A 25,968-nucleotide genomic window follows, 5' to 3' on the forward strand; every position below is an offset into this window, starting at 1 on the left:
TGTAGACTATGAGGGGTGGTAATTATTGGAGGAATGGTAGAGTAGGCAAATTGTTAGTAGTAAAAACAACAGTTTACTATTACAATATCACTTTTATTCTCGATTTGTAAATATAGAGGCGGGATCAATTGACGTTTTAGGGACATGTTGTCTAACCACTGAACCAATTTACATTTTCTTTTATAAGAATTCTTTGAAGTCAAAGAATAAACAATTTATTGAACATTTACTAAAAAAGCATACTTTTTAATACAGCTTAAATTTACCTTTATAAACAAACACATTATTTGTGACTAGAACTTGGTTCAACTTAATTAAGAATCCAATTTTGGTTTATACATATCGTCAAGAGATTTAGGATTCTTGTACAGCTTGCAAATTAAAAGAAGTCACATTCATATTTAAATCTTTTCTTTTTAAGCTATGCAGGAATGAAATATATAAATTTAATTTTTTAAATAAATATATCTCTGTGCGATTATTTCATACCAATTGAATTAAATTACTAAATTGTGTTTTTATAGCCTAATCTAATATGTATTATTAATAAATATATAGTGCGACAAACAGTTTTGGTAATAAAATTAAAGCAATACAATTTCAATACTTGTCTAAAGTTGCAAATTTATATTAAAACGTACATTGATTTTCGTATTAAAAAAAATAAAACTTTTTAAGCATGCGACAAAAACTATAATGTTTTTTATGTGTACTGTGTACCACATATTTATTTTTACTTTTATTATGAGATATAAGAGAATTGCAGCAATATAAATCAGTCAACTGAATAATAAAACCTTTTATATTTCAGTAGTAACAAAATAAAATACTCAATTCGTTAATTTATAGCTATGATGTAAAATTATTATACTTACTTTTTGATTATTTCTGTTAAATAAATTAGAGGATTGATCGCAAAACCTATGGGCCGAAATTAGTGAATAACGGTTATAAAGTACTCTAAACTCGAATTTGGTTTTCTTTGACATGTAATCTATAATATAAACGACCCTTTATAGAATCTCTAGCTGAAGTACTAGGCGTTGTCTAGGCTCAACGCTTCACAAATGGGCTTCTCTTATTACAATGGGGATATTATTCAAGATTTCATGTCAGCTATATATATATATATTTGAAATATAAAACAAATATTAGACCAAATATTATTTGTTAAATATATACTTTGAAGCATATATTGAAAAGCACAATGTTTGGCGTGTGTCCACCCCAAGTGTAAAAAATCAAACTATCCAGCATACCGACGTTGGAGCAAAACACGCATAGTTGTTTCATGTGAAAAACATGGCATCACCAAAGTAAATACTTGACCAAAAATTATTTATCCCTGTGCCTTCTTGATACTCGGTTGCTAAATTGCAGTTCCTTAAAGTCAAAGTACTCATTTAAATTAATGGGAATAAAGGAAAATCCAACAAAATCCATGAAACTGCCTTTACCACGGAGACAGAGATAGCATAAATAATACAGTAGCAAAATGTCATCGAGATGTATCGTAATTATGCCATTAGGAGTACGGTAATGAAGAATGGAGATGATTTTCTTAAATCTCATTAGTAATTGACCTTCCTCGTGATTCCAAGGTCAAAAGAGCCAAATATCATAGAGAAATTATTCCTTTCATGAAATAAAAATGGGTTGACATTAATCTTATTATATAAAAAAAAACCATAGAGTAAAGTCAATAGCATCGAATTCAAAGAATAAAAACCTAAAAGTTTAGTATAATTTCTTAAATAGATAAGTCACTTAGCTCTTACAATATACAATTTTTACATACTTTATTAATTACTATACCTTTTTTAACATGGTACGAAATAAATTTCTTTAGAAGTTTCGTTTACAACGCTAACTAACATCTCATTTTTATTATTTCTACAACTAGCCACAGTAGAAAATATAATCAAATAATGTTTATAATCTGTAAATCTTGGTTCTAAACTTTCTTTTTTGATGCTACCTATTTTTTTTTATAAAGTGACCATACAAAAATTTACTTATACACATTATTCAGTCCCCTTAAAAAGGTTTTAAAACTTATTTGTGTAACGAAATTCTATTTTCATCAAAATTTTATGTCTTCTGCCTATATTGTACAGAGTGAATAAAAATTAATAAATATTATTTACGAGAGTAGTTACAGGAGTGTCCAGTAGTGGCAATAGAAATAACCTTACTTGACCGGACTAATATAAAGCTTTTGGTGATATCATTATTATAAAGATATAGTATATGAAACGTACAAAAATGCTATTTATATTTAACTTTAGTAAATTTCTGTAAGACTCGAAGTAATTGGTATTCAAAAAGTTACTCACGTAAATTGGTGCATCTTCCATAATGATATCCTCCGGGTATTGCCTGCGCATAAAGAAGAAACATAACTTTAGTTTATGACAAATACATTTACTAAAATACACTTTCACAGTAATTAAGAATACTTTACTCAAAAAAGGTTTTAAAAAAACACAAATATTTGGGTCAGTTCACTATCTACTTGCCTGCAAAATAACCTTTTTTCGAACAAAATCACTCAGCTTCAATTTTAAAAAATATCAGAATTTAGTTGGTATCTTTGTTTGAGCGAGTTAATATTATATTTGTGCCTTTTGCTTTGCTTTTTAATTTATTTTTAACAATATATTAGGGTATATAGTTTTAATGCGATACATTTAACATTTTTAATTGATTATATTTTTTCTGCATAAAAAATTAAAATAATTCATTTAATTTCAAAAATTAATCAGTAGCGAAAAAACCGTTAAAATGTGTGGAAGCATTTATTACACGTCTGTAATGCACGGTCATTTACCTGTTGTCCTCATCTCAGATGATCAAGTCCTTTGCTGACCAGCAGCTAGTAATCTTGGCTCATATCGTGTACGCTTAAACAGTATGGTTTTATAACAAAGAATATAATTATATCGTAAAACATCTTTCAAATCCTGTATTAGTTTTGATTTTCTTTAATTTTTCTAATATGTTTTTAAAAATACAATTATTGTGGCAATATACTTGTTGTCATTTATAAACCTCCCATTATTAAACCTACAGTCATGAAATCAAATAAGAACTACACTTTCAGCTAAGAGACTAAACTGAGTGCGTAGAATACTCACCACCACCACTGTCTCTGCGGGGACCACTCCATTCCTGCCAACAAGTGTCATTCGTTCAGAGTCTCTCCTCGAGTTCTGGCTCAATAAATAATTTTATTTTATTTTTATATTCTATCATGAAAACAGCTTTAATGAATATTAAATAATTACACTGATATATTATAAGAGAAATGTTAAAGTAGAATGTACGCATTTTCATATTGATATTTTTCCATATTATCATCAGAAATATAAAGATCCTGAAAAACTATGTCTTGCATTTTGGAAATCAATTCCTAGTCCAATTCACTTAAACATTTAACCACAATTCTTACAATTCTGATAGAATGGTATGAAGGTTTTGTCCGACTTAGCAATAGACTACTAAAAATACAAAAATGAGTATAAATTTACACCAAGTTATAATAAATAATTTTTAATAACCAAACAGCTGTAGTTATTTTGTAATAAAACCACAAATATTTAGTTTTATAAATAAAAATTCATTGCTGGCTCTCAAAAAAATGTATCCACTGATACTTCCTTCATTGGTTTGTGCTCAAAACAAATCTGTTTAAAATATACAGCCGATGAAAATATGTATGCTAAGAATAAATGTTAAATATATTACTGGCTTTTATAATAAAAGTGTTTGTATTTCAAGTATAATATATTAGGGATGGATATAAAACTGTCATTCATAAATTGGCTTATGACAATGGCCAACGTCATAAGTCAGGGACTTTTTTATATCATAATATAACTATATACCATTCAATTTAACAATAAGTTTATTTTTTATTTTATTAACTCACATAACAATAGGTGGTAAATTTTAAGTTTTAGTCAATTGATACTTATTTAAAGTTATTTTGCTACAGTACATACATAAATACTTATTTACCGGAAATAGCGTAACTGATTTATTCATTTACCCACGTATTAATTTTAAGAACGGCATTTTATCAGGGTTGGTACATCAGGATGCCAAGGAACAGTAAAATCAATCTGGTTGGATGAAAGAAGAAAAATTTCTGTATTTTATTCATCATTTTGTTACAAATGTTACTCAATGATCATTATTCTCATCTTTCTATCTCAACTCCGTATTATGCTAAATAAAATGGCATCGTTATGCTACCTTTACCACTAAAAATTTACCACCTAATCCACCCTTTTAATCGAAGAGTGTTCGGAACTCTAATAAAGTTGGTTCTAAAACTGCTTGAGATTCGTATTTAATAAACCACCCTGGATCTGCTGTAAGCATATACACATATGATATCCCATCGATAATTTCCACAGCACTTATGCAGGCTATCACAACAAGCAATAAATCATCTGATTTCAAAACGACGGGGATTTTTCCATCAAACTCATTTCTGATATAGACTTCCTTCCTATTTATGCCACGGGAAGACCCAATCCAAATGGATCTACTACTGAACCAAAAACAAGGAAATGTGAGACCATTCTTCTAGTGCCGTAAATATTCAGAGTTGGATAAATTCGTGTCTCCTGATTCATTTATCTTTTCTTCAACTTCATTCTCACCGGAAAATGTCAGACTATTTCCCAAGGCTGGAGGAATTAAACGAACTGTCTCTAAAGAAAAACCAGAAGATCAGTTACCCTGACTGACACTACGGTAAAAGATGCTTTGGATGCAGAAAAAATCAGAAAACATCCTTTAATAGATATAAATTGTAAAACAAAATCTACGCAATCACGGAAATCATGATAGCTCCAATCGTGCAGCTAAATCGTCTAAAGATACAGATACATTTTTTAAGTGTGTGAAGAACTTTTCAGACAAATTGTTCCACGAGAAGAATGGGTTTTTCTTATTCGCTGTCAAATGTGGTCTCACGAAAAGTGTACACACAATAGTAACTCACAACGTTTCTTTTCTTTGTGCCAATATTGTGAATCTGATTCCTCAGAATAAAGTGGTTAAATTGAGTTAGGTATCGTTTAAAATATTGTTTGATATTGTATTTAATATTTTTTTTATTTTTAATTTAACAGAGACATATAATGAACTAAAGACAGTTGCAATTAAGTAAAAAATGGTTTTATGATAATACTTTCATATAAAAAATTTTAATGGAATATGTCTTATTGTAACGGATTAATTTTATTTCTGACATTACCCTCGCTAAATTACTACAACATTTGGGTAAGTTGTCACAGTTGCTGTCTAATCACTTCCAGCTGTTTTTCTGTCAGGTGGTTCCCCACCTGTCATTTGTAAGAAATAATAAAACATGATCTATGTTCTATTAATTTGTAATAATTTTCAATATTTGAATAAGTCACTTTTAGTAACCAAATCTGTGAATATTTTACCTTAAATAAGGAAAAAAAAATGTTAAATTTTTTGTCAACTTGCCACGGTCTCCCCTACTTACGTTTAGTAAATCGAAAAGCTAATTAATCGTGCACATACAACAAATGTTTTTTAATCCTTGACTAATCGACATCTATGATGGCTGATGTGCTGATGCCAGGGAGAGACGTGCAGTCCGTACTGACCCAGGCTGCTGGACGCAGGGCTGTGTCTCTCCAGGCGCGAGCTGGTGTCCATGGGAGACAGGCACCTCCTCTCCGGGGTCTGCCAGCCCGCCAGGGTTGGTGCTCCGAGCTGCGGGAGTCACGCATTGCACGCTTCTTACAGTGCTCAGAAACCATTCAGTAATAACATATCGTCTCCAGGACGCGCATGAAGGGTGATGAGTATTGGAGTAATAGTAGACGCCAACTGGCCTACTTAAACCACTCTCGGATTTATAGATTGTAGAGAATTATTTTCCACCCAGCTGTAAATTGATTATTGTTTGAATTAATTCCTTATTTATTTGGATACTGAAACCGACATGATTCTTTTGAATAGCAAAAAGAGCTTACCTAATTGAAAACCACACAAAGTAAATTTAGTTTTCTAAAAATGGGGTAACAGTTTACAAATTTAATAAACCCAAAATTTTTTTTCATTTTAAAGAAACCCTGTCAAAATAAACGCTGAAAGACTTTGTCTGCTCTTTGCTAAACACTACTGGAATGATTGAAGATTTTGTTTTGACAAAGGCCATTGATTATTTCCATGTAGGTCATAAGAAACGTAACTAAAAATCTAATATGCAATCACACAGAAAACATGCCAAATCAGCTTATGACAAAAAAAATAGACAGAACATAAATTACTGTTCAAGGAGTTAGTAAATAAAATATTACAGCACAATCGAACACTTTAATCTTACAAACATGTGAATGTTGTGACAAGAACAGAGAATAAAAAAGAACAAAATTGTTGGACAACATAGGTACAAACAGAGGACCCAACGATGATTAAAAAACAGTTAATGTGTACAGCACAACTACAAAGCAGGGACGCACATGCGAACAAAACGATAAAATAAAACAAATATTCTGACAACACAACAAAGAAAACAAACACAAACAAAATAGGTATCTTTAGACACACAGGTTACGACTGTACAGGAACTGAGATCTGTTCCCAATCTCAGGCACACAACAGCTGTTGTGTCTTAATAAACACACATTGTTAGTCTCGGTTGTATCCGTTGAGTTGTCAGGATATGTTTTGTTGTGAAACTTCTCAGTTGAGGGGGCTACGATTTTCGAGCGTTACGAATATTCCGAGTTAAGTAGGTACGCGGTGGGGAAAAAGGGCGAAGAGGAGACGGAATGGGATAGATAGAAATTACGCCACATACTTGCAAACATGCATAATTACAATCTTGTATTCTTGTAAACTCACACACTTACATACTTGCATACTTGCACAGTTGACTGCTTGCACACTTGCATACTTGCACACTTGTATACTTTCAGGCTCGCATACTGGTGCAATAGCAGTATTTATCGCTCGCATACTTGCATATATTTATTTTGTTCTGCGACTTCAGTCAAATAGAATTACGTTTGCTGTAAGTAATAATATATGTAATGCCAGAAGGTTCACTTCTGTCGCGCGTGGACTCCGCGCACACGTTTATAGATTTCGTTGTTTGGTTCGCATGTGCGTTCTTAATGTCGTTGAGCTGTTCATAATATCTGTTTTTTAACCATCGTTGTTTTTATCTGTTTGTGTATTATCGTTGGGTTATTCTGTTTTTTTAATGTATTTTCCAACCTTGTTGATTTTTTTTTTTTTTTTCACTGTGCCTATTGCAATCGTCTTGTACTTCTGAGCACACTAAGTCAGTGCTTATGCAGGGATAATTTCTCTATTAATTTTTACGGGATTATCAGTTTTGTCTATGATTTTAATTTTTTGACATTGTTTTCGGTTTGTTTTCTTACTGTAAGAATATTTGTCCATTTTTTGTTTCTAATGTTTTTATTTACAGTGTAACTACATAAGCGTATGTCCAAACAAACTCTCCTTATTTAATCTTACTCTTGCAAGCAGCTTTTAAAGATCACTACAGAAATGTTTGTGATGTGACAGCAAAATGCTTTACCAGCATTGCCGTAAAATCTAACTGCCAGGACTATGCTTATGTTGCCAGCAAGTTATCAAATAACTATTTAATTAATTTTTATAACTAAAATGTCTCATGCAGTAGTAACTAAATTAGCAATGCACATACCAATTCATAGTTCACTAGTGGTGAAAATAAAACTAGATAAATGTAAAAATTGTAATATGATATGCTTGGTAAAACTGTTTTGAAGTTTCCCTGAACAAATGGAAGGACGTGAAGCTGTAACGTCCATTGGTGGGGCAACTAGGCCTATATAAAGAATGGGGCAGGGTTATATATACTGTTCTGGGTAGGCGGCGCGGGGTAGGACTGTGGCCTAGCATTCGTATCCCAGCCAGTCCCTCTAGACCAGTGGTCTGCAACCCTTGGTCCGCCATGCTAGTTTGTCCTGCCCGCAGACAAAAGTTTAGTGGCAATAAGAGGCATCTGGAGGTACCTTGTGACTGCACTGTTAGCATTGCAAGTATATCTGTTTCTGGTATCATGTTTTGGTATGAGGCAGGAATGCAATAATTGCAAACAAGCATATAATGCCAAAACAATACATTTAAAAAAATACAGAGAATTTTATTCTCCATGAAGTTAAGTTTTGACGTAGTTGTGCAGACTAGGGCAATTTCTTATTCCAAAAGTGAACTAAATACACTCTCTTAGTTCCTCAACCATCCGGTTTGTGTTGAGTCATCATGCAGGGAATGTTGTATTTAATTTAGCATAATGTTGGTTTACAGGCCGTAAAGACGGAAAAGAAAAATTAAAATCTCATTAATTCCTCAACTAAGAGTAACTATATTCTCGCCTGAAAATGGGCTGAGATATGCAAGACTAATGAGAAGGGCTGACACTATTTTATGGAGTAGCACTTTACCTTAAAGCTATATTATCGGGTTAATCAATGTAATAATCGGGCGATATTATTGTCTTCGGTTCTAAGTTTAGTTACACTTTAACTGCGGCTTTTCCTGTAAAGCAAAAATTTGTAATATATATATATATATATATATATATATATATATATATATATATATAGAATACTTCCAATAAATATACGTACAAGGTTTATGTACGCAAAATATTTATTTTCATTTCTAAAAAAATGCTTCATTTTTTATTTAATATTAAATAAGTTCTATATTTCAGTAAAAATTAAGTAAACTTAAAAGTATTATAATCGTCAGGTATGTGTGTTTTTAGGCAATATAAAATAAATATCTGTATTGTTTAAACGTATTAAATAATTTAGTTATATTGAGAAAATATTAGCAGATTTTGGAATTCAGTAAATTGATAAACATATTGTACCTATCCAAATTACGGAAAAATATGGACATTCCTAAAATAATTGTATGTGAAACCACTTTTTAAGAAAGTATTGTATGATGCATCGTAAACTTTTTTTATGACTTTATATAAATAGGTTTAATTTAAAACAAATCCCTTGTTATTTCTATTAATTTTTTAATTAAAAGAGCTTGAAATTTTTGTGAAGGATAAAAACTGAAAAATTAAAAAGTAAACCTTTACAGTTGGCTAATACTGTGAATATTTGTTTGCAATTATTATTTTTGTTTAGGAATTATAAGCATTTGATCTTTTCTGATGCAGACAGAAATATTTCTTTAAATTATGCCGGCATAAACTAAGATGTAAAAGGATATCAAATTACGTTCTTCGGCAGTAAGTTTTTGCACTTTTATTCAATGCTAGTATAATAATTTACAGGATGTGCACAGCATTTGGCTGTCTAGTAAATGTATTTTAGTTTATTTTATTAAACGTTCTTTTACGACATTATTTAAGATTCTCGTTTCAAGGAAAATTAAGTTGAAGGCTAATGTACGAAAGTTTACGGAAACAGAAAATACGTTTTACAGGGGCCCATTAAACAATAAATGAGAGTAGTAAATTATTGGTAAAGTATATATTAAAAATACTAAGTAAAGATCAAAACATTATTTTATATTGTTGTACTGTCATGTGTTTGCTAGTGTGTTTGGTTTTGTATAACGAGTGACTGAGATGTGCATGCGTATGACATTTGTACTCCAAAAGTAACTCACGTGATACTCGTCGGGGAGTTCCCGCCGTCCAAAGTCCTCCGCTTGTTGCCTGCAGGAACAGCGGAAAAAAGAAGTTTACGTTTCCGAGTTGCATGTTGCTCACAAAATACATTCATTGCTAAAATTGACTGATAAAATATATTTTCTAAGTTAGAACAATTTTCAGTGAAATGATATATATTCTTTTAGCGTGTCATGGTGAAGAATGATTACTGTTCTACACATATGTTGTTAGTACGATATGTAAGTCTCGATTAAAATGGGTATAGGCCTATTATCTAGCTCATTACCTGATATGTATCTACCTTCGACTAAAGCCCCTCAATTATGATCTCTATGCAGGTTTGAGAAGGTGGAGTGCCCAGATACAAAGTCTATCCGGGTTCGATTCCCGGTGTGATGAAAGCAGAATTCCTGGCAAATCGGTAATGTGACAAACTTTGTAGAGAAGCGGTAAAATGTCTCGTAGTATTCTCCTTTACCCGAACACATCATACCTTGAATGAACCATTCTGTTATTAAAATTCACTCATAATAATTAGATCATTAATGTAGTTATATTTAATATGTTATATGAACAATAAAAAACATAAAGATTTGGTTTGCATTTAAGTTATCAGGGTATGGTTATAGGTCCTCTTTGCCACTTTCTTATATAAAACCTTAATGAGAGAAACCATGAAATATTCTTTCCCATAATGATAACCAAATATGGACAATGTTAAAATATTATACTTCTAAACCACTTTTAGGTCTCAAGTGTTCAATCTGGAATATGTGCAATATAATTAAGCAATTGTGTAAAAAATTAAACATTATATTTTGGGAGATAATAATTTGTGACAAACACAGTTATTGTGAGAAACTGTTAAATAAACTGAAAGTTTTATATATTTTTGTCACTCACATCAAACATTATTTTTTTTGATTAGCAATAAATTTTAAATAAATAGTTACAATTATTTTACACTGCGTTGCAGGAACAATAATAAATAACCCAGTCAGTATAACCTATAATTTCTAAATGATTGGCAAGGGTGTAGATGTTGCCAGCTCGCAAGAGGGCAGGCTACGCACGTGGTCTCCAGGCGGGAGGCAGCGGGAGCGCTGCAGCTCGCAGGCACAGCCGTGTTCGCCCGGACCGCACCCGACTGCTCCCTGCAAGCACAGTGCGGTGACAACCAGCAACCAGTCCTCGCTCCTTCTTGAGGACGTACACATTTGGTAACCTCATCTCAAGGACTGGTCATTTACACCAGCAACATTTACAATAATAATACATTATATTAAACATAATATGAGCAGAACCAATTTTTACATTGATATAAGAGAGCTGACAAAACGATGGCACTGCTTTATATGTTTACTAAGTAAAGACCTTGTAAATCAAGTACCTACCTGCCTGACCAACCTTCACGTCGCGCTACCATCTTAACTTCCTCTCTTCTAGCAAGAAAATGCAAGAGCAGGACACTTTACAAGAAACTGTGAGAACATGAAAGCAACGAAATTATTGTATAAGGACAATATTTCCTGTCCATGAAAACGCAATTATAGTTCTCACCGGTCATAGCAGAAAAATCATAAAACATTAATTACTTAGTCTAGAATTGATAGCATTTGTTCAGTTTCTTCTTCTATTATTCGGGTTGGACTTGATCATTTTTATATTTTCATATATTTTAACTAAGCTTAATAACTTCGCAATTATATTGCGCTATGTTAAAACTCCAGGGCAAATTATGATACAGATGTCCGAAATAATTATATGTAAAATTCAATATAATACAAACTAAAAAGAAGCCGACACATACCGGTAACATTTGCATATAACCAAACGACGTGTTATCTAAAGTTTATTGACTAGCCATTTAATACAACACATGACGTGGAAATGTTCTCGCAATTTAGGAATGATGTGGTCGAATATCCCTGGGGTACCGAGCAGTCGCGGCATGAAGAGTTGGGTGACCCGGGAGAGCACCTCGGCTCAGTCCCATGTCTCCCCCTTGCAAGCAGGAAGCACCCGCCGGGAATGGAACCCGGGCGCCTGAGCTCGTGCCAGCCTCGCGCCTGCGTGTGCTCACTCTGTGGCCTGCCCGAGCCTGCAGGAGACTGCGTGGCGCCAGAGAGCACCTCTGCTCAGTCCCATGTCTCCCCCTTGCAAGCAGGAAGCACCCGCCGGGAATGGAACCCGGGCGCCTGAGCTCGTGCCAGCCTCGCGCCTGCGTGTGCTCACTCTGTGGCCTGCCCGAGCCTGCAGGAGACTGCGTGGCGCCAGAGAGCACCTCGGCTCAGTCCCATGTCTCCCCCTTGCAAGCAGGAAGCACCCGCCGGGAATGGAACCCGGGCGCCTGAGCTCGTGCCAGCCTCGCGCCTGCGTGTGCTCACTCTGTGGCCTGCCCGAGCCTGCAGGAGACTGCGTGGCGCCAGAGAGCACCTCGGCTCAGTCCCATGTCTCCCCCTTGCAAGCAGGAAGCACCCGCCGGGAATGGAACCCAGGCGCCTGAGCTCGTGCCTGCTAGTGCTCCCACTGTGGCCTGCCCGAGCCTGCAGGAGACTGCGTGGCGCCAGAGAGCACCTCGGCTCAGTCCCATGTCTCCCCCTTGCAAGCAGGAAGCACCCGCCGGGAATGGAACCCGGGCGCCTGAGCTCGTGCCTGCTAGTGCTCACTCTGTGGCCTGCCCGAGCCTGCAGGAGACTGCGTGGCGCCAGAGAGCACCTCGGCTCAGTCCCATGTCTCCCCCTTGCAAGCAGGAAGCACCCGCCGGGAATGGAACCCGGGCGCCTGAGCTCGTGCCAGCCTCGCGCCTGCGTGTGCTCACTCTGTGGCCTGCCCGAGCCTGCAGGAGACTGCGTGGCGCCAGAGAGCACCTCGGCTCAGTCCCATGTCTCCCCCTTGCAAGCAGGAAGCACCCGCCGGGAATGGAACCCAGGCGCCTGAGCTCGTTCCTGCTAGTGCTCCCACTGTGGCCTGCCCGAGCCTGCAGGAGACTGCGTGGCGCCAGAGAGCACCTCGGCTCAGTCCCATGTCTCCCCCTTGCAAGCAGGAAGCACCCGCCGGGAATGGAACCCGGGCGCCTGAGCTCGTGCCTGCTAGTGCTCCCACTGTGGCCTGCCCGAGCCTGCAGGAGACTGCGTGGCGCCAGAGAGCACCTCGGCTCAGTCCCATGTCTCCCCCTTGCAAGCAGGAAGCACCCGCCGGGAATGGAACCCGGGCGCCTGTACTCGTGCCTGCTAGTGCTCCCACTGTGGCCTGCCCGAGCCTGCAGGAGACTGCGTGGCGCCAGAGAGCACCTCGGCTCAGTCCCATGTCTCCCCCTTGCAAGCAGGAAGCACCCGCCGGGAATGGAACCCGGGCGCCTGAGCTCGTGCCTGCTAGTGCTCCCACTGAGGCCTGCCCGAGCCTGCAGGAGACTGCGTGGCGCCAGAGAGCACCTCGGCTCAGTCCCATGTCTCCCCCTTGCAAGCAGGAAGCACCCGCCGGGAATGGAACCCGGGCGCCTGAGCTCGTGCCTGCTAGTGCTCCCACTGTGGCCTGCCCGAGCCTGCAGGAGACTGCGTGGCGCCAGAGAGCACCTCGGCTCAGTCCCATGTCTCCCCCTTGCAAGCAGGAAGCACCCGCCGGGAATGGAACCCGGGCGCCTGAGCTCGTGCCTGCTAGTGCTCCCACTGTGGCCTGCCCGAGCCTGCAGGAGACTGCGTGGCGCCAGAGAGCACCTCGGCTCAGTCCCATGTCTCCCCCTTGCAAGCAGGAAGCACACGCCGGGAATGGAACCCGGGCGCCTGAGCTCGTGCCTGCTAGTGCTCCCACTGTGGCCTGCCCGAGCCTGCAGGAGACTGCGTGGCGCCAGAGAGCACCTCGGCTCAGTCCCATGTCTCCCCCTTGCAAGCAGGAAGCACCCGCCGGGAATGGAACCTGGGCGCCTGAGCTCGTGCCAGCCTCGCGCCTGCGTGTGCTCACTCTGTGGCCTGCCCGAGCCTGCAGGAGACTGCGTGGCGCCAGAGAGCACCTCGGCTCAGTCCCATGTCTCCCCCTTGCAAGCAGGAAGCACCCGCCGGGAATGGAACCCGGGCGCCTGAGCTCGTGCCAGCCTCGCGCCTGCGTGTGCTCACTCTGTGGCCTGCCCGAGCCTGCAGGAGACTGCGTGGCGCCAGAGAGCACCTCGGCTCAGTCCCATGTCTCCCCCTTGCAAGCAGGAAGCACCCGCCGGGAATGGAACCCAGGCGCCTGAGCTCGTTCCTGCTAGTGCTCCCACTGTGGCCTGCCCGAGCCTGCAGGAGACTGCGTGGCGCCAGAGAGCACCTCGGCTCAGTCCCATGTCTCCCCCTTGCAAGCAGGAAGCACCCGCCGGGAATGGAACCCGGGCGCCTGAGCTCGTGCCTGCTAGTGCTCCCACTGTGGCCTGCCCGAGCCTGCAGGAGACTGCGTGGCGCCAGAGAGCACCTCGGCTCAGTCCCATGTCTCCCCCTTGCAAGCAGGAAGCACCCGCCGGGAATGGAACCCGGGCGCCTGAGCTCGTGCCTGCTAGTGCTCCCACTGTGGCCTGCCCGAGCCTGCAGGAGACTGCGTGGCGCCAGAGAGCACCTCGGCTCAGTCCCATGTCTCCCCCTTGCAAGCAGGAAGCACCCGCCGGGAATGGAACCCGGGCGCCTGAGCTCGTGCCTGCTAGTGCTCCCACTGTGGCCTGCCCGAGCCTGCAGGAGACTGCGTGGCGCCAGAGAGCACCTCGGCTCAGTCCCATGTCTCCCCCTTGCAAGCAGGAAGCACCCGCCGGGAATGGAACCCGGGCGCCTGAGCTCGTGCCTGCTAGTGCTCCCACTGTGGCCTGTCCGAGCCTGCAGGAGACTGCGTGGCGCCAGAGAGCACCTCGGCTCAGTCCCATGTCTCCCCCTTGCAAGCAGGAAGCACCCGCCGGGAATGGAACCCGGGCGCCTGAGCTCGTGCCTGCTAGTGCTCCCACTGTGGCCTGCCCGAGCCTGCAGGAGACTGCGTGGCGCCAGAGAGCACCTCGGCTCAGTCCCATGTCTCCCCCTTGCAAGCAGGAAGCACCCGCCGGGAATGGAACCCGGGCGCCTGAGCTCGTGCCAGCCTCGCGCCTGCGTGTGCTCACTCTGTGGCCTGCCCGAGCCTGCAGGAGACTGCGTGGTGCCAGAGAGCACCTCGGCTCAGTCCCATGTCTCCCCCTTGCAAGCAGGAAGCACCCGCCGGGAATGGAACCCGGGCGCCTGAGCTCGTTCCAGCCTCGCGCCTGCGTGTGCTCACTCTGTGGCCTGCCCGAGCCTGCAGGAGACTGCGTGGCGCCAGAGAGCACCTCGGCTCAGTCCCATGTCTCCCCCTTGCAAGCAGGAAGCACCCGCCGGGAATGGAACCCGGGCGCCTGAGCTCGTACCAGCCTCGCGCCTGCGTGTGCTCACTCTGTGGCCTGCCCGAGCCTGCAGGAGACTGCGTGGCGCCAGAGAGCACCTCGGCTCAGTCCCATGTCTCCCCCTTGCAAGCAGGAAGCACCCGCCGGGAATGGAACCCGGGCGCCTGAGCTCGTACCAGCCTCGCGCCTGCGTGTGCTCACTCTGTGGCCTGCCCGAGCCTGCAGGAGACTGCGTGGCGCCAGAGAGCACCTCGGCTCAGTCCCATGTCTCCCCCTTGCAAGCAGGAAGCACCCGCCGGGAATGGAACCCGGGCGCCTGAGCTCGTGCCTGCTAGTGCTCCCACTGTGGCCTGCCCGAGCCTGCAGGAGACTGCGTGGCGCCAGAGAGCACCTCGGCTCAGTCCCATGTCTCCCCCTTGCAAGCAGGAAGCACCCGCCGGGAATGGAACCCGGGCGCCTGAGCTCGTGCCTGCTAGTGCTCCCACTGTGGCCTGCCCGAGCCTGCAGGAGACTGCGTGGCGCCAGAGAGCACCTCGGCTCAGTCCCATGTCTCCCCCTTGCAAGCAGGAAGCACCCGCCGGGAATGGAACCCGGGCGCCTGAGCTCGTGCCTGCTAGTGCTCCCACTGTGGCCTGCCCGAGCCTGCAGGAGACTGCGTGGCGCCAGAGAGCACCTCGGCTCAGTCCCATGTCTCCCCCTTGCAAGCAGGAAGCACCTGCCGGGAATGGAACCCGGGCGCCTGAGCTCGTGCCAGCCTCGCGCCTGCGTGTGCTCACTCTGTGGCCTGCCCGAGCCTGCAGGAGACTGCGTGGCGCCAGAGAGCACCTCGGCTCAGTCCCATGTCTCCCCCTTGCAAGCAGGAAGCACCCGCCGGGAATGGAACCCGGGCGCCTGAGCTCGTGCCAGCCTCGCGCCTGCGTGTGCTCACTCTGTGGCCTGCCCGAGCCTGCAGGAGACTGCGTGGCGCCAGAGAGCACGTCGGCTCAGTCCCATGTCTCCCCCTTGCAAGCAGGAAGCACCCGCCGGGAATGGAACCCGGGCGCCTGAGCTCGTGCCAGCCTCGCGCCTGCGTGTGCTCACTCTGTGGCCTGCCCGAGCCTGCAGGAGACTGCGTGGCGCCAGAGAGCACCTCTGCTCAGTCCCATGTCTCCCCCTTGCAAGCAGGAAGCACCCGCCGGGAATGGAACCCGGGCGCCTGAGCTCGTGCCAGCCTCGCGCCTGCGTGTGCTCACTCTGTGGCCTGCCCGAGCCTGCAGGAGACTGCGTGGCGCCAGAGAGCACCTCGGCTCAGTCCCATGTCTCCCCCTTGCAAGCAGGAAGCACCCGCCGGGAATGGAACCCGGGCGCCTGAACTCGTGCCTGCTAGTGCTCCCACTGTGGCCTGCCCGAGCCTGCAGGAGACTGCGTGGCGCCAGAGAGCACCTCGGCTCAGTCCCATGTCTCCCCCTTGCAAGCAGGAAGCATCCGCCGGGAATGGAACCCGGGCGCCTGAGCTCGTGCCGGCTAGTGCTCCCACTGTGGCCTGCCCGAGCCTGCAGGAGACTGCGTGGCGCCAGAGAGCACCTCGGCTCAGTCCCATGTCTCCCCCTTGCAAGCAGGAAGCACCCGCCGGGAATGGAACCCGGGCGCCTGAGCTCGTGCCTGCTAGTGCTCCCACTGTGGCCTGCCCGAGCCTGCAGGAGACTGCGTGGCGCCAGAGAGCACCTCGGCTCAGTCCCATGTCTCCCCCTTGCAAGCAGGAAGCATCCGCCGGGAATGGAACCCGGGCGCCTGAGCTCGTGCCAGCCTCGCGCCTGCGTGTGCTCACTCTGTGGCCTGCCCGAGCCTGCAGGAGACTGCGTGGCGCCAGAGAGCACCTCGGCTCAGTCCCATGTCTCCCCCTTGCAAGCAGGAAGCACCCGCCGGGAATGGAACCCGGGCGCCTGAGCTCGTGCCAGCCTCGCGCCTGCGTGTGCTCACTCTGTGGCCTGCCCGAGCCTGCAGGAGACTGCGTGGCGCCAGAGAGCACCTCGGCTCAGTCCCATGTCTCCCCCTTGCAAGCAGGAAGCACCCGCCGGGAATGGAACCCGGGCGCCTGAGCTCGTGCCTGCTAGTGCTCCCACTGTGGCCTGCCCGAGCCTGCAGGAGACTGCGTGGCGCCAGAGAGCACCTCGGCTCAGTCCCATGTCTCCCCCTTGCAAGCAGGAAGCATCCGCCGGGAATGGAACCCGGGCGCCTGAGCTCGTGCCTGCTAGTGCTCCCACTGTGGCCTGCCCGAGCCTGCAGGAGACTGCGTGGCGCCAGAGAGCACCTCGGCTCAGTCCCATGTCTCCCCCTTGCAAGCAGGAAGCACCCGCCGGGAATGGAACCCGGGCGCCTGAGCTCGTGCCTGCTAGTGCTCCCACTGTGGCCTGTCCGAGCCTGCAGGAGACTGCGTGGCGCCAGAGAGCACCTCGGCTCAGTCCCATGTCTCCCCCTTGCAAGCAGGAAGCACCCGCCGGGAATGGAACCCGGGCGCCTGAGCTCGTGCCAGCCTCGCGCCTGCGTGTGCTCACTCTGTGGCCTGCCCGAGCCTGCAGGAGACTGCGTGGCGCCAGAGAGCACCTCGGCTCAGTCCCATGTCTCCCCCTTGCAAGCAGGAAGCACCCGCCGGGAATGGAACCCGGGCGCCTGAGCTCGTGCCAGCCTCGCGCCTGCGTGTGCTCACTCTGTGGCCTGCCCGAGCCTGCAGGAGACTGCGTGGCGCCAGAGAGCACCTCGGCTCAGTCCCATGTCTCCCCCTTGCAAGCAGGAAGCACCCGCCGGGAATGGAACCCGGGCGCCTGAGCTCGTACCAGCCTCGCGCCTGCGTGTGCTCACTCTGTGGCCTGCCCGAGCCTGCAGGAGACTGCGTGGCGCCAGAGAGCACCTCGGCTCAGTCCCATGTCTCCCCCTTGCAAGCAGGAAGCACCCGCCGGGAATGGAACCCGGGCGCCTGAGCTCGTACCAGCCTCGCGCCTGCGTGTGTTCACTCTGTGGCCTGCCCGAGCCTGCAGGAGACTGCGTGGCGCCAGAGAGCACCTCGGCTCAGTCCCATGTCTCCCCCTTGCAAGCAGGAAGCACCCGCCGGGAATGGAACCCGGGCGCCTGAGCTCGTACCAGCCTCGCGCCTGCGTGTGCTCACTCTGTGGCCTGCCCGAGCCTGCAGGAGACTGCGTGGCGCCAGAGAGCACCTCGGCTCAGTCCCATGTCTCCCCCTTGCAAGCAGGAAGCACCCGCCGGGAATGGAACCCGGGCGCCTGAGCTCGTGCCAGCCTCGCGCCTGCGTGTGCTCACTCTGTGGCCTGCCCGAGCCTGCAGGAGACTGCGTGGCGCCAGAGAGCACCTCGGCTCAGTCCCATGTCTCCCCCTTGCAAGCAGGAAGCACCCGCCGGGAATGGAACCCGGGCGCCTGAGCTCGTGCCTGCTAGTGCTCCCACTGTGGCCTGCCCGAGCCTGCAGGAGACTGCGTGGCGCCAGAGAGCACCTCGGCTCATTCCCATGTCTCCCCCTTGCAAGCAGGAAGCACCCGCCGGGAATGGAACCCGGGCGCCTGAGCTCGTGCCAGCCTCGCGCCTGCGTGTGCTTACTCTGTGGCCTGCCCGAGCCTGCAGGAGACTGCGTGGTGCCAGAGAGCACCTCGGCTCAGTCCCATGTCTCCCCCTTGCAAGCAGGAAGCACCCGCCGGGAATGGAACCCGGGCGCCTGAGCTCGTGCCAGCCTCGCGCCTGCGTGTGCTTACTCTGTGGCCTGCCCGAGCCTGCAGGAGACTGCGTGGTGCCAGAGAGCACCTCGGCTCAGTCCCATGTCTCCCCCTTGCAAGCAGGAAGCACCCGCCGGGAATGGAACCCGGGCGCCTGAGCTCGTGCCAGCCTCGCGCCTGCGTGTGCTTACTCTGTGGCCTGCCCGAGCCTGCAGGAGACTGCGTGGTGCCAGAGAGCACCTCGGCTCAGTCCCATGTCTCCCCCTTGCAAGCAGGAAGCACCCGCCGGGAATGGAACCCGGGCGCCTGAGCTCGTGCCAGCCTCGCGCCTGCGTGTGCTCACTCTGTGGCCTGCCCGAGCCTGCAGGAGACTGCGTGGCGCCAGAGAGCACCTCGGCTCAGTCCCATGTCTCCCCCTTGCAAGCAGGAAGCACCTGCCGGGAATGGAACCCGGGCGCCTGAGCTCGTGCCAGCCTCGCGCCTATGTGTGCTTACTCTGTGGCCTGCCCGAGCCTGCAGGAGACTGCGTGGTGCCAGAGAGCACCTCGGGTCAGTCCCATGTCTCCCCCTTGCAAGCAGGAAGCACCCGCCGGGAATGGAACCCGGGCGCCTGAGCTCGTGCCAGCCTCGCGCCTGCGTGTGCTTACTCTGTGGCCTGCCCGAGCCTGCAGGAGACTGCGTGGTGCCAGAGAGCACCTCGGCTCAGTCCCATGTCTCCCACTTGCAAGCAGGAAGCACCCGCCGGGAATGGAACCCGGGCGCCTGAGCTCGTGCCAGCCTCGCGCCTGCGTGTGCTTACTCTGTGGCCTGCCCGAGCCTGCAGGAGACTGCGTGGTGCCAGAGGGCACCTCGGCTCAGTCCCATGTCTCCCCCTTGCAAGCAGGAAGCACCCGCCGGGAATGGAACCCGGGCGCCTGAGCTCGTGCCTGCTAGTGCTCCCACTGTGGCCTGCCCGAGCCTGCAGGAGACTGCGTGGCGCCAGAGAGCACCTCGGCTCAGTCCCATGTCTCCCCCTTGCAAGCAGGAAGCATCCGCCGGGAATGGAACCCGGGCGCCTGAGCTCGTGCCTGCTAGTGCTCCCACTGTGGCCTGCCCGAGCCTGCAGGAGACTGCGTGGCGCCAGAGAGCACCTCGGCTCAGTCCCATGTCTCCCCCTTGCAAGCAGGAAGCACCCGCCGGGAATGGAACCCGGGCGCCTGAGCTCGTGCCTGCTAGTGCTCCCACTGTGGCCTGTCCGAGCCTGCCGGAGACTGCGTGGCGCCAGAGAGCACCTCGGCTCAGTCCCATGTCTCCCCCTTGCAAGCAGGAAGCACCCGCCGGGAATGGAACCCGGGCGCCTGAGCTCGTGCCAGCCTCGCGCCTGCGTGTGCTCACTCTGTGGCCTGCCCGAGCCTGCAGGAGACTGCGTGGCGCCAGAGAGAACCTCGGCTCAGTCCCATGTCTCCCCCTTGCAAGCAGGAAGCACCCGCCGGGAATGGAACCCGGGCGCCTGAGCTCGTGCCAGCCTCGCGCCTGCGTGTGCTCACTCTGTGGCCTGCCCGAGCCTGCAGGAGACTGCGTGGCGCCAGAGAGCACCTCGGCTCAGTCCCATGTCTCCCCCTTGCAAGCAGGAAGCACCCGCCGGGAATGGAACCCGGGCGCCTGAGCTCGTACCAGCCTCGCGCCTGCGTGTGCTCACTCTGTGGCCTGCCCGAGCCTGCAGGAGACTGCGTGGCGCCAGAGAGCACCTCGGCTCAGTCCCATGTCTCCCCCTTGCAAGCAGGAAGCACCCGCCGGGAATGGAACCCGGGCGCCTGAGCTCGTACCAGCCTCGTGCCTGCGTGTGCTCACTCTGTGGCCTGCCCGAGCCTGCAGGAGACTGCGTGGCGCCAGAGAGCACCTCGGCTCAGTCCCATGTCTCCCCCTTGCAAGCAGGAAGCACCCGCCGGGAATGGAACCCGGGCGCCTGAGCTCGTACCAGCCTCGCGCCTGCGTGTGCTCACTCTGTGGCCTGCCCGAGCCTGCAGGAGACTGCGTGGCGCCAGAGAGCACCTCGGCTCAGTCCCATGTCTCCCCCTTGCAAGCAGGAAGCACCCGCCGGGAATGGAACCCGGGCGCCTGAGCTCGTGCCTGCTAGTGCTCCCACTGTGGCCAGCCCGAGCCTGCAGGAGACTGCGTGGCGCCAGAGAGCACCTCGGCTCAGTCCCATGTCTCCCCCTTGCAAGCAGGAAGCACCCGCCGGGAATGGAACCCGGGCGCCTGAGCTCGTGCCTGCTAGTGCTCCCACTGTGGCCTGCCCGAGCCTGCAGGAGACTGCGTGGCGCCAGAGAGCACCTCGGCTCAGTCCCATGTCTCCCCCTTGCAAGCAGGAAGCACCCGCCGGGAATGGAACCCGGGCGCCTGAGCTCGTGCCAGCCTCGCGCCTGCGTGTGCTTACTCTGTGGCCTGCCCGAGCCTGCAGGAGACTGCGTGGTGCCAGAGAGCACCTCGGCTCAGTCCCATGTCTCCCCCTTGCAAGCAGGAAGCACCCGCCGGGAATGGAACCCGGGCGCCTGAGCTCGTGCCAGCCTCGCGCCTGCGTGTGCTCACTCTGTGGCCTGCCCGAGCCTGCAGGAGACTGCGTGGCGCCAGAGAGCACCTCGGCTCAGTCCCATGTCTCCCCCTTGCAAGCAGGAAGCACCCGCCGGGAATGGAACCCGGGCGCCTGAGCTCGTGCCAGCCTCGCGCCTGCGTGTGCTCACTCTGTGGCCTGCCCGAGCCTGCAGGAGACTGCGTGGCGCCAGAGAGCACCTCGGCTCAGTCCCATGTCTCCCCCTTGCAAGCAGGAAGCACCCGCCGGGAATGGAACCCGGGCGCCTGAGCTCGTGCCTGCTAGTGCTCCCACTGTGGCCTGCCCGAGCCTGCAGGAGACTGCGTGGCGCCAGAGAGCACCTCGGCTCAGTCCCATGTCTCCCCCTTGCAAGCAGGAAGCACCCGCCGGGAATGGAACCCGGGCGCCTGAGCTCGTGCCTGCTAGTGCTCCCACTGTGGCCTGCCCGAGCCTGCAGGAGACTGCGTGGTGCCAGAGAGCACCTCGGCTCAGTCCCATGTCTCCCCCTTGCAAGCAGGAAGCACCCGCCGGGAATGGAACCCGGGCGCCTGAGTTTGTGCCAGCCTCGCGCCTGCGTGTGCTTACTCTGTGGCCTGCCCGAGCCTGCAGGAGACTGCGTGGTGCCAGAGAGCACCTCGGCTCAGTCCCATGTCTCCCCCTTGCAAGCAGGAAGCACCCGCCGGGAATGGAACCCGGGCGCCTGAGCTCGTGCCAGCCTCGCGCCTGCGTGTGCTCACTCTGTGGCCTGCCCGAGCCTGCAGGAGACTGCGTGGCGCCAGAGAGCACCTCGGCTCAGTCCCATGTCTCCCCCTTGCAAGCAGGAAGCACCTGCCGGGAATGGAACCCGGGCGCCTGAGCACGTGCCAGCCTCGCGCCTGCGTGTGCTCACTCTGTGGCCTGCCCGAGCCTGCAGGAGACTGCGTGGCGCCAGAGAGCACCTCGGCTGAGTCCCATGTCTCCCCCTTGCAAGCAGGAAGCACCTGCCGGGAATGGAACCCGGGCGCCTGAGCTCGTGCCAGCCTCGCGCCTGCGTGTGCTCACTCTGTGGCCTGCCCGAGCCTGCAGGAGACTGCGTGGTGCCAGAGAGCACCTCGGCTCAGTCCCATGTCTCCCCCTTGCAAGCAGGAAGCACCTGCCGGGAATGGAACCCGGGCGCCTGAGCTCGTGCCAGCCTCGCGCCTGCGTGTGCTCACTCTGTGGCCTGCCCGAGCCTGCAGGAGACTGCGTGGCGCCAGATAAGCCTCGGTGCAGTCCCCGGCTACATGCAACACTCTGGCCATTAGATATTTTAGATTAATACTTGCTCAATTGGCTGGTCTGCTGGCTTGGGGGTAATAAACCTCCTGTTTCTATTTTCGCGTTGAGGTACATTCTTTTTAAATTAAATATTTTAAAACATTTTAAAAATATTGCATATATTCTTTTTTTAGTCATCACATGTTTAACTTTCAGTACGTAACACAAGTGCCAAAGGAACACTTCTCGTATAATGTTGTACTAAAAACACAAAATAATGTGGCACACAGAAAATTATAGTCTTTAACTATGCATGAATATAAAATAAACAACATCTATATTAAAGACTAAAACAAATGTTGTTTTACGAGACATGATTTCATTCTGATAAACATTATTCTTAAGTTATTTAATCATGATAGACAAGCAGGTGGTTCTAAATCGTAAATTACTGTTTTAATAAACAAATATGTCATTTATTTATTCTAAAGATTATTTCTTAATATTTATTATATATTTTTTTAATTTTGGTACTAACTTTTTTCCTTAATTTCAAATTTTATCATTCGTTTCATATGTGACCTTAATCACCGCTTTATGTGTATTCATATGTATTAATGTTAGTAAAGCCCCTTATAAAACATTCCCCTAACTTACTAGCACTCTCATAATAAATACAAATTATGTAATATATACCGTAACGCAAATATCAGCAGTTTTTTTTAGAGTATTTAAATAACATCATTAATTGTATTCCTTGACTTAAAATACTAAAAATTATTTAGTCCGTTATATTTTTTAGTAAATAAATATAAGAATTTGTCTTATATCTAGAGAGTGATGTGCCTTTGGTTTGTCCCAAGGATTGTCCAGGGGGGAGGGAGTGGCGCGATCCAACAATTTACTTTACCAAATGCTTAACCTAAAGTTGAAATTTCGGCCTGTTAGCATATTGTACATACGAATGGAAAAGGAATCTAGGTAGAGTTATACTTGTGTATGAAAAAATTTGCATTGTTAAAACTACCCACAATATTCGGCAACTATAAATTTGGAACCATACAGTGTTTATATTTGTTTATTTTGATGTTATTTCAAATTTTAAAAATTTTATAACAAAAATTGCATTCCTTTCGGCGTTATGTTAATTTATCTCTAAATGGTGGGTTTAATATTTTGTAGAGGATATTAAATAATGTCTAAGTTTTAGCTGTATGTGCTCATACACCATTTTCTTTCGGAATATTTAAGTAAAACTTTCCATGCGTATAGCGTTATTTAAATTGAGTAAAATAGTTTTACACTGCTAATATTAACGTTTTTTACATTAAGTAAGTCAAAATACCACAAAATCTAAAAATAAAAAGAAGTCACATTACCGATGTTACTCTATTGCAGCACCATGCGTATCCAAAGCACAAAAGAACACTCCTGGTTTGACTCAGAGTAGACAGTGTAGCTACACATATAACCACTAAAAAGTAGATGTTCTGTAGATGTTATGAAAGTAACTCACGTTTGCATTATAAGACCAAACTTCCGCGATTAATTTGATATCATTTAAATGAATAAATCATTTTGGTAACAATTATAAAAAATACCATATATTGAGGGAATTTTATAACATATTCATGGAAACAAAAATTTAAAATTATATTGTAATCTTTCGTGCCCAGAGTTACAAATGTATTCTTGTAAATCATGCATAACTCAACTTTTCTGCATTCTTTATGGCAGCCATTATCAAGGGCCATTAACATGTTCTTAATTTGTTCTCCCCTACCATGCAATTTTATAATGCACACCTGAATATTTTTCCTTATATTGTAAAACTAATAGCTTTTTTTGTTTGAGGATATTTAAATTACTACCAAGTGTAATGAAATTAGTCTAAATTAATTTAGCGCTCTTCACATTCATTTAAACCAAACCAAAATGTTTTATTTATGATTTTTATGGACTTAATGAGGATGTTGCAGAAACATTTACAAGATCCTTAATTTTTAAACTGAGATATTAAAGTCTGCCTAGATATATTTTGTAATTTTAAAACTAATCTGCACGTATTGATGTGACCTTGGCAACGCTAATGTTCTTGAATCCTCCCAAGGTGAACAAGGTTCGATACCCGTCAGAAAACATGGTGTGTGTGGCGGACATCGCAAGAGGCGGTGTTGCGAGTATTTCCCCAATGCGCCGTCCGCGTCTCACCAGGACCTCGGTGTCACGAGGCGTTGCTCCGTGTGCGGGGCAAGCAGGGCAAGCAGGGCAAGTAACTACTGACTGAGAGACTCGGGGCAGTCACTCACGAGGAGGCGTGGTGGTCTCCGGCGAGACGCGCTCTCTTAACCGGCAAGCCGCCGTCGCCGTCCCCCGGCCCCTGCTCCAGGCGTCTCTTGCGGCGCATGCCTGCACCACGCCGCACCTCTTGTTCCTAGCTAGTGATCTCTCCCAACTGCAAACAAACACAAACAAATAAGGTGCTTTGATGCAAACTTGTTTCTGAAAGCAGTCATGAACGTTGTAGAAATAAGAGTTCTAGCTTTAGATTTATTGCGCCGCAAAGTTCTTGCAGGTAATCCATGTTCAATGTGAGAAAATCATTATCCTTAAAGTTACATTTACATATGAGAAATTTACGTAGATCCATGTGTTCTAAAAAGAGTATTATTCGTAAATTAGAATGGAATGTTTACACAGTGTAGGGGCCTAAGCTCTTTTAGGGCAGAAAATATTAATAAAATAATGCTTGAAAACAATTTTGTTTCTTAAAAAGCTTTTGAGAAATCTTTGCGAAAATGTATTCTTTTTTATAGCTACTCATATTTATTAGAAATTTTAGTAATAAAGATATATATATATATAAATCAATAATTTACCCCAAGGAAAGTAACTTGACAAAATTTTGTGATTTAACATACCTTTAGGTGTTGATCAAACGTTGGTACTTTTCTGTACGAAAAAGATCAGACTTCTTCAAAAGAGCTTCGAATACACTCCCTTAACAAAAATACACAACTTAGAATACTTCAAACCTATTAACAGCTACTAATATCAAACGAAACCGCAAACCACATTAACGCATCAAAGAATATTCCAAACAAGTATCCTTAGAAACCATAACAATTCTTGATGTAAGCATTGTTTTGGATATAGCCTTAAACATAACATTGTTTTAAATATGGCACAAATATAATGCTTTTTGACTGTTATAATCTTAAATAATAATTTTAAAGTAGATTTTAAAGCAAATAAACGAAAGATTAATCAAACAACTTAAAACATATTGTCACATTAATACATTGGGACTCAAAATTCTTAGTTCTGCAGTAATAATTGACAGAATAAATATGTTTGTATTAAAAAATACAGAAACTAAACTGAAGTTCTTAATAAAATATTATATT

General features: G+C 47.2%; 1 protein-coding gene across 2 annotated transcripts in view; it reads right to left on the minus strand.

Moving 5' to 3' along the window:
- Positions 1–25,669, minus strand: part of LOC134530011 (uncharacterized) — a 61,148-nt gene extending 35,479 nt beyond the window's left edge. For both annotated transcript variants that reach the window (XM_063364548.1, XM_063364540.1), the window contains exons 1-7: positions 25,483–25,669; positions 24,871–25,016; positions 10,765–10,845; positions 9,688–9,736; positions 5,652–5,760; positions 3,138–3,171; positions 2,337–2,379 (exon numbers count right to left, since the gene is read on the minus strand). In XM_063364548.1, coding sequence (XP_063220618.1) covers positions 2,337–2,379; positions 3,138–3,171; positions 5,652–5,760; positions 9,688–9,736; positions 10,765–10,845; positions 24,871–24,968 — 414 coding nt within the window. In that variant the 5' untranslated portion in view covers positions 24,969–25,016; positions 25,483–25,669. The remainder of the gene's footprint in view (positions 1–2,336; positions 2,380–3,137; positions 3,172–5,651; positions 5,761–9,687; positions 9,737–10,764; positions 10,846–24,870; positions 25,017–25,482) is intronic.
- Positions 25,670–25,968: the final 299 nt, after the last annotated feature.

The sequence above is a fragment of the Bacillus rossius genome, chromosome 1 (assembly GCF_032445375.1).
Source record: "Bacillus rossius redtenbacheri isolate Brsri chromosome 1, Brsri_v3, whole genome shotgun sequence".
Lineage (NCBI taxonomy): Eukaryota > Metazoa > Arthropoda > Insecta > Phasmatodea > Bacillidae > Bacillus > Bacillus rossius.